Source organism: Lontra canadensis, unplaced genomic scaffold, assembly GCF_010015895.1.
Source record: "Lontra canadensis isolate GAN:19392208 unplaced genomic scaffold, GSC_riverotter_1.0 scaffold57, whole genome shotgun sequence".
Lineage (NCBI taxonomy): Eukaryota > Metazoa > Chordata > Mammalia > Carnivora > Mustelidae > Lontra > Lontra canadensis.
This window is the reverse complement of record NW_022631051.1, coordinates 7,123,898-7,132,328: the sequence shown is the minus strand read 5'-3', so window position 1 is coordinate 7,132,328 and position 8,431 is coordinate 7,123,898. Positions and strand designations below refer to the sequence as shown.

The 8,431-nt window shown below is 50.2% G+C and overlaps 1 protein-coding gene across 2 annotated transcripts in view; it reads left to right on the top strand.

The window, feature by feature from the left end:
- Positions 1-1,356: 1,356 nt before the first annotated feature.
- PIEZO2 (piezo type mechanosensitive ion channel component 2) overlaps positions 1,357-8,431 on the top strand; it is a 458,183-nt gene continuing 451,108 nt past the window's right edge. For both annotated transcript variants that reach the window (XM_032875773.1, XM_032875772.1), the window contains exon 1: positions 1,357-2,395. In XM_032875773.1, coding sequence (XP_032731664.1) covers positions 2,332-2,395 — 64 coding nt within the window. In that variant the 5' untranslated portion in view covers positions 1,357-2,331. The remainder of the gene's footprint in view (positions 2,396-8,431) is intronic.

Genomic DNA, 8,431 nt, shown 5'->3' with positions numbered 1-8,431 from the left:
CACAAAACAGTTCTTGGTAGTAGTCAGTGATTTGCTGATAATTTAAGTTCCTTTTGTCTCCACCCCTACTTTTAGGCTCATGAATACATTTGGGGTTTAGATATCCAGGCTTCTTCAGAGCTCCAGGGCATACACATGGTCTAAGTTTTGGGGTATCTTCACAAGATTTTGCTACTTCCAGTCTTTATTAAAAAAGTAATGGTTCAGTTTGTCATTCTCATAAAATTTGGGAAGGCATCTGAACTTAGAACACAAGTTTGCTGTATCTCAAAGAAGGGAGACATGGTTAACACAGAGAACGAAGGTTTGCATAATTTTCATCAGCAGATTTTTCCATCATCTCCAACCAATTCAAACCTAGAATGCTGGTGCTGAATGAAATTAAATTCTTCCCTCTCGTCCTCTTGGTGGAAAAAAACAACTCTGAATGGTCCTCCCTACAGATCAGAAAATCATCTGTCTTATGTTTCTGAGGATCTCAACAGCGCTCCAGCAGATCTCCCCAATTCTTGGATAATGGGGGAAGTGAGGGACCCGGACACACTGGCGTCTCCCAGCGGCTACCGATTTCTCTAGATCTCACCCAGGAAACAAGAAAAAAAGGGATGTAATAAGGAGAAAAGGGAAACCGTATACTCTTTGCCCCAGGAGTCATAGCAAGTAACAAACAAATCTGAGGCGAAAAGAAAAGTTCTCCAGAATGTACTAAGTGGGTACATATCTGAACGCCCACACCCATTCTCGGTAAGACCGGGGATTTCTCAAAGCCCATTCGGCTTTGAAACTTCTCACAATGACTTCACAAGAGGTCATTGGTCTGGATTGATTCTGGGTTCTATTTTTCTTAATCGATGCAAGTGTACGCGTGAACTTGGCACAAGTGACAGTTCCACAGAGTTGTTCAAGCCCCCGACTACTCTTGTGCCACACCTGTGCAGTTTTCCTGGCGCACCCAACGATTCTCTGGGTTTGTGTAAGCTCAGGGACACTCCCTGTGGACGGGATGCCAGGACGTGTGGCTTCTGTTTCCCGCAGAATGACCGGACGGAGCAGGGCTGAGGGTCTGCTGGAGCCAGCAGCGGTGGAAAGGCGCCGAGCAGGGGCAAGCCGACGCTTAAAAGTCCACGCGGCGGGAGAGGCCGCGCTTCTCCCTGCGCGCCGGCGCCGCGGGTGGGGGCGCGCTCGCCGCCTCGGTGCTCCGCGCCGGACTCGAGAGCTATAGCGCAGGGGCGGGCTCTCCGCGCGCCGTCTCCGGAGCCGCGGTCCCATTGGTCCGTGGGCACGCCCGTCCCCGGAGTGAGGCTTCGAAAGTTTCATTGAAGGCAGAGCAGTGCGCGCCCGCGGGGAAGCCAGGGCTGCGCCGTCAGGGCGAGGCTGCACCGCCGCGGGCGGGGGGCGCGCTGGCATCCGGACGGCGTTTGGTTTTCATTTTATTTTTTTTTTAAATTGAGGCCGTGGAGGAGGGAATTGGAGCTGGACCCACTGGCTATGTGCTTTCGTCTCGATTTCTGCCCACGCTCGCACGATTCCTCCTAGTGAAGGAGGGACTCGTAGCGCCACCCCCGGACCGATAGCTCGAGCCCCGTGCAGTCGGGGATGGTTCTGCGCGCCTTGCCGCTCCCACCCGGGTCTCTCCAGCACGAATCTGGGGGGCGCAGAGGCTGAGCTGCACCGCCGCTCAACGATCTGCCACGGGGCGGCTCGGGACCTCGGGCAGCTCCGAGAGTCCCGGCGGAAGGCGGCGCGCGGCAGCCTGCGTGGGCAGGGGGCCGGCGGCCGGCCGCAGAGGCAAGTTGGCTCCGGTGGGGATTCCGCGAAGAAAACTGCCCTCCCGTCCCTGAGCGACGCTCCAGGAGCCAAGCTAAAGGACAACTCGCCCCTCCTGGCCCCTTTCCTCGCTGCGCCGCCCCCCCGGGACCCTCCGAAGTGCCCCGTGCAGGGTTCTGGCCCCGGCTCCCTGCTGAAGAGGCCGCCGCCGCCGGACTGGGGATTCCATACTTCATGGGCGGGTCGTGGGGGGGTCGGGCGCTTGGCGAGGGGGCTACCTAGAGCCTGGTTAGGGGAGGCCGAGCGCCCAGCGAGGCGTCGGGGAGAGATCGGCCAAGGGCGGCTGAGAGACCTGCAAGGGGCGAGCGAGAGCCGGGTGAGGGGCGGCCCACACCCCGGGGAGCGCGCCCTCGGGGCGGCCAGCGCGGCGGCCCTCTGCGAGGCGATGCTGGGTCGGCTACGAGCCGCCCGCCGCCCGAGGCCCTAGGTGGACATGGACCTGACGCCCCAGTCTTAGGGACCCTCGAAATTCTTCCCCGTGCTTGGACTCGCCGGACTGACGCGATGGCCTCGGAAGTGGTGTGCGGGCTCATCTTCAGGCTGCTGCTCCCCATCTGCCTGGCAGTAGGTGAGTGCGGTCCGCTAGCCGTGGTTACTTGGGGAGGCTAGAGGGGGCACCTGGGGAGGGGCCCAGGCTACCGAGCAAACCTAAGTTAAGGGCTATAGCGTTCTGGAACGCGGTTGGGGAAGACCGCGCCTCTGTTCCTGTACCAGCGGAGTCAGACGCGTGCTGTCGCCCAGTGCCACAGCTGGGCTCCCTCAGTTCCCGCGCCGGGGCGCACGACCGGGGTCTCGCAGAACGGTCCAGGGTTCTGACTGCCAGGTTTGGCATGTGCTCAAGACTCTGTGTTGAATTTAGTTACACGTGGAATTTCTTTCGTAGAGTATTGACTTGCGCACGAGGGATGCCAATCTGCCTGGAAGGCGGTCGTAGACTGCCTTCCCAGGTATAGCGCAGCATCGAACCAGAGTCCCCCTGCGTCCGCAGACGCAAAGCACCTGGTGTACCCAGAAGGTACCGAAGCCATTTCGCCCCCACCCCGTATCCCAGCAATTGTGAGGGAAGAAGGGAAGGACTCTGGCTGTTCTAAAAAGAGAAGTTAGAAGGTGCAGGGAAACAGTACCCTCGTGTTGCTCACTTTCTTTTATTCCGCAAAAGCCCGTACTACAAAAGCGCTGGATGCTGGGGCCATAGAGAACCAAGACGCAGCTCCGCCGTCTAGGCGCCCGCCCTTACAGATCTTTAAAGGTCTAGAGAGCCGAACTGGGACTCCTGGGACCGCTGAGGGTTAAGGGAAGGCCTGAAGGGAGGTCTTCGACTCTTAGTCGATCTCACTATTTCTGCAGGGCCGGCGGGTCGTTAAAAACAACTGGGTGTTACATCTAAAGACTGGCACCCTGCCTAGAGTGAGAGTTTCTGAGGTGCTCTTGTAATAGAAGGTGCCTGTTACCCTGAATCCCACTTCTAGGAAAGACCGACAGCGCCTTACTTATCGCTTACCCCACCAGAGCTAGAAAACAGAACACCTTTTACCAAGCAGCAGCTGCCTTTACAAAAAAGCATGACCTTCGCAGAAAAAAAAGCCACCTTTCTGCAGTTTGCTAGAGGTTCAGGACTCAAGATCATACCTGTGCCAGGTGTTTTATTTGCGCAAGTAATCGACAGGGAGGCTCTAGAGTGTTTCTTGAGGGTCTAATCCCAGCTACTTGGAAGGATTTTGTAGTAGAGTATTAAGTTGTCAGAAACCTCCGCGGAAAGCCAGAGAAGGCTTTCAGGGTGAAAATAGTCCCTGGAGAAGACACAGCGTCCTCGGGCAGCCGGAGGGGTCCGGGGCGCATGTGCTGGTCTTTCTTTGCCGTTTGAGTTTCGAGGCAGGACCATTTTGCTAGGATCTTCATCCTTAACAACCACTCCCGGAGGTGAGGAGCGCAGCGTGCACGAGGTTTACGTGGACGTCTCTCTCAACCAGCTTGCTTAAATTTCAAAACGGAAAAGGCTTTGGGAGAGCGACATGGGGAAAACTGCGCCGGGATTGTGCTGGTGCCTTCCATACATACGGTCTGGGGAATCGTCTTGAGTATCTGAAGCTCCTGGCACCGTGCCTGGCACGTTTACTGTTTGCCCAGTGGAAGCCAGTGCAGGAGTTTACAAGGGGCATTCAGTCTGAGGGCCAATCTGCGGTTGTCCGTGCGGACGGGGCAGGAGGCCTGGGGAGTGGCAAGAGGATCAGAAGGCACTCTCTTCCTCTCTCCGCGGTGTCCCCTCTCCCCACCTCCCCATTCCACTCCTTCCTCCACCCTAGCCTCTTTCTCCTCCCCGCCTCCTCTCCGGGTAGCAGCTCACCAAGACTGTTGGAAGGGTTGGGCAGGTGGTTACCTGCTGCCTGTTCGATCCAGTCTGAGCTGAGTGTTGTGACAGCAGGGATTACCGGCTGTTGGCCACCCACCTCGCCCTGAGCTTCGGCCCTGGCAGAACCCAGCTCAGCAGCCCGGGATGCCCCCGGGGTTGCGGGGGCCCGGGTTGTGTCATTCCGTCTAATCCCTGGTGGTCTACACCGCAAAGTCCATCAATGGGACTGCTCTGAGCTCCGCCCTCCAGAGGGGCAGGGGCGCACCATACTCCTAGGTCCTGTGCGCCGAGGCCCGAGGCGCCCGCGGGAGACTCCCGAGCAGCGCGAAGGTTGCCAGGGGTGCAGGGCGGAGCCGGGAACGCTGCCTGAGGACCGGGTACCCGCACGGCCCTGGGCTTCTGGCTCCCACCCTCTGACTTGTTCCTCGGCGCTCCGTGAGACCCCGCGCCGTGGCTAGCTCGCGGGACCGGACCTTCCTGGAAGGAGAGCTGGTTTCAGAGACTCAGTTGCTAGCCCCGGCTCGCCCCTCGTCTTGCTCCAGAGTCCTGGGCCGCCTTTCCTTTCTTGCTTAGGCTTCTGGATTCCCACGCATCCTCCAGGCTAACAAAAGGAAGGCTAACCTGTATGGGGGGTGGGGTGGGTCGGGGTGCGGTGGAAGCCCCCAGCTCGGACTGGAGCCTGTTGCTTCCCCCACCCTTGTGGAAAGCCGACCTAAGGAAATGTGAAGCACAAGGACCTTGGACCTCGTCCCCTGCGTGCAAGAGAGCTAGAGTGAGAGCTCCTGGGAAGACCAGAGGCCTGATCCCGAGTAGCCCCTCACTTGTTGGCTGCTACTTAGGAAAGGCAACCCACTCCCCAGCGACTGTCAGACGCCTTCTGATCCTTGTAATTGTAGGGACAAAAAGGGACTGGGTTGGTGTCGCCTGTTTTGGGCATTCAATTTTCAACAAGAACTGGTTATTTTCAAGGTTATTGGAGGGTTTTTCAGGTCTGCCTACTCCCACGGTGCTACTAAAACAAATATTCAGGTTTCTGTAATATCCTGGTTATGGAGAGTGCAATGATCTGTTTGTCATTACAATCGATTTTTACATTTTAGCCATCTATTTTTATATCTGGGCAAGGCAACCTTCAAAGCCAGGCCTTTGCAGAAACTTGTGTATTTAAAAACAAAACAAAACATTTCTCTAACATTGATGTTGAAATTTTTTTCTGCACAGATCTGCTCTAGTCATTTTGCCTAATGATAGATGTTCAGATTAACTGTCATTGTGTTTAAACAGATGCATAAGGTTTTTCTCTCTTTAATGCAGGTGTTCTGCGGCTCTTGAGCGTTAAACACAAAATAAAAACTACGATCTAATATAAAATGGTGGTTTACCCTCCCAAATGAATATCCAGTGACAGATTTTCCCACATCAGCAGAAACTGGGCACTTTAAAGATTTCCAGAATTATTTATGATTATTGAGTAGCCATTCTGACTTTTTTCTTACAAATACTACATAGTAGGGGGGGGGAGCCAGACAAAAATATTCTATATTATGAAATCTCTAATAATTATAATACTATCTGATCGTTGTTGAGTGCTTTAAAAATATTTTTACACTCTTTTTCTTTTAACATGACTGTACTGTCCCACCCATCTTTAAGTCTATGATTTGAGTCTGTTTCTGGGTCAAAACTGGAATTGTACATTTTAATTCACATGCCCTTGACCCATGCATTCCAGTGCTGGTTGGCGTTTCCTAACATCTTGCCTAAAGATGCAACTTAACCATTTTCAGGGCAGGGGAGGGGAGCTGGCTTAGACAGGACAGATTGGTCCAGGAAGAGCAAAATCACAGTGGCATCACTACCTTTTGCTTCCCTTAAATGAAGTGGCCAGAGCTTAGGAGAGAACCCAGCAGAACAGGAGACTATAAAGCACACAAAAAGAATTAACCAACCAACTAGTGTTCTGAGAAAAAAAAAAAAAATCACACTTGTCTAATTATGCAAATCCTGGAATGATTTCTAAAATTCCCTTTAGAGATACTGGATAAAAATTAGAGCAAAGCCACGGTGTTACTTTTGAAATATGTATGGGTGTAGCTATCTAAATATAATTTTTTTTCTCTACAGCATAATACATTTCTCCCTATGTGGCATGTGTTATTTCGAAATCACACTGACATACACTCAAAGAATTATAGATGATGCCTCATCAGAGGTCTCCCCTTTGTCTTGCCCCTGCTGTAGCTCTCGGTGGAAGGAGGTTTCATCTGTTGAAGGATGCATTAACAGTGTTCAAAGTTATTTCTTTTCTGTTACACCTTCTTAGTTTTATGTAGATAGATATTATTTATCATTTTTGGAAAGGAGAAAAGTAATAGTGGGAAGATTAGAAATAGATAGTTTAATTCTGAAATAAAATATTTTATAGGGGCACCTGGGTGGCTCAATGGATTAAGCCTCTGCCTTTGGCTCAGGTCATGATCTCAGGGGCCTGGGATTGAGCCCCATGTCGGGTTCTCTGCTCAGCCGGGAGCCTGCTTCCCCCCCACTCTCTCTCTGCTTACTTCTCTGCCTGCTTGTGATCTCTGTCTGTCAAATAAATAAATAAATAGTCTTTAAAAAAAGGTATTTTATTATATTATTAAATCTTAGATATGAGCTAATCTGTAACGTGTGTGAGATATACAGAATAGCAGGTCAACAAGCACCTATGCACTTAACACTCAGTTTAAGAAATAGAATCTTGGGGCACCTGGGTGGCTCAGTGGGTTCAGGTCATGGTCCCAGGATCCTGGGATTGAGCCCCACATCGGGCTCCCTCCTCAGCAGGGAGCCTGCTTCCCCCTCTCTCTCTGCCTGCCTCTCTGCCTACTTGTGATCTCTATCAAATAAATAAATAAATAATAAAATCTTTAAAAAAATATTTTATAAACATAGATGGACATGGTCATTTTGTTACATGGGTTGTGGGAGCTGGAACTGTGTGTTCAGCCTCTGGGTTTGGCATGGGCTGTGTTGCTTTGCAGGGAAAATATGTTTGTTCATAGTTAGTGATAAGCAGGCTTCTTTGTACCTCACTTTCGGGGAAAAGGGGTTGTGACTTGGCAGTTTCAGACATCTCTGTTCACATCCTCGCTCTGCCCTTTACTGTGTGATCATTGAGTTGTTTGTACTTCTTCCTTTTCTTTCTGTAAAAGGGAGTTTTTTAATGTCTCCTTCCTTGGGCAGGTGGGAAATAGTGCTGTGCACACCTTGTGTAATGCCCGACACTCAGCAAGTGTTCAAAGTGGGAGGTATTATTATTGCATTTATGTAGATGAGCAGAAGAGCAGGGATGCTTGAGGAATGTGTTGGTAGAAATTAAGACTAACCAGTAGTGACGTGAGTCATAAGGATACTGATACGAGTAGGTGGGATTCACATGAGAGCAACTCTATACCTTCCTACGACCAAATTACACCATTGAAAGTGGGTGGGTGGGCGTGTGTGTTGTGGAAGAATTTTTAGTTATCAGGATTTTTCACACCAGTTTTGCTTGATATTCTACATATGCACGTTGCATTCTCTGGTTAAATAATAGGGTCTCCCTCCACCTGTGCTGACAGTGCCTACTTTTGACTTTCTGACTCTATACCACCATTTTCATGGTATTTATTGAATATGATTTTACTTATTTATCTGCTTTTACACAGGCATTTTCCTTTTAGTTCCTATGCTACTGTAATTGTATAAGAAGTTGCACAGTAACAATATATAATATTATAACTTTTCCCATAAATATTCAGGAAAACTTAAAATAATACAGGCACATCTAGATATTTAAGAGCAGTCGATTAAGAAGTATATGATTACATAACATATATAATATAAAAACTTAAATTTTGTAAGAGCTGTAGATTTAAACATTTGCTTTGAGGACATGGAATCAGGTATACACAATAAAACAAGTATATCATTGAATTGAGGCTAAACACAAAGCTGTATTGGAAAACATTTTCAAAATGTTTGGCTGTAAGAGATAAGCTTATATAAGGCTTATCCCATTCACCAGATCCTCCACTTGGCCTTTCAGATCCATCAGGACATGGTAGGATCAAGAACGATACATACTCAGGATCTTTGCAAAGAGCACATTAGACATTTTTGACAATTTCATAATTGTGACCTCCCCAGTGATTATCTAATGGGCATGGCCTGTTTAGCTAAATCATTTTTAAAATTTAAGAGTGATAAGAAATTTTTTTTGTATCTTTTCTG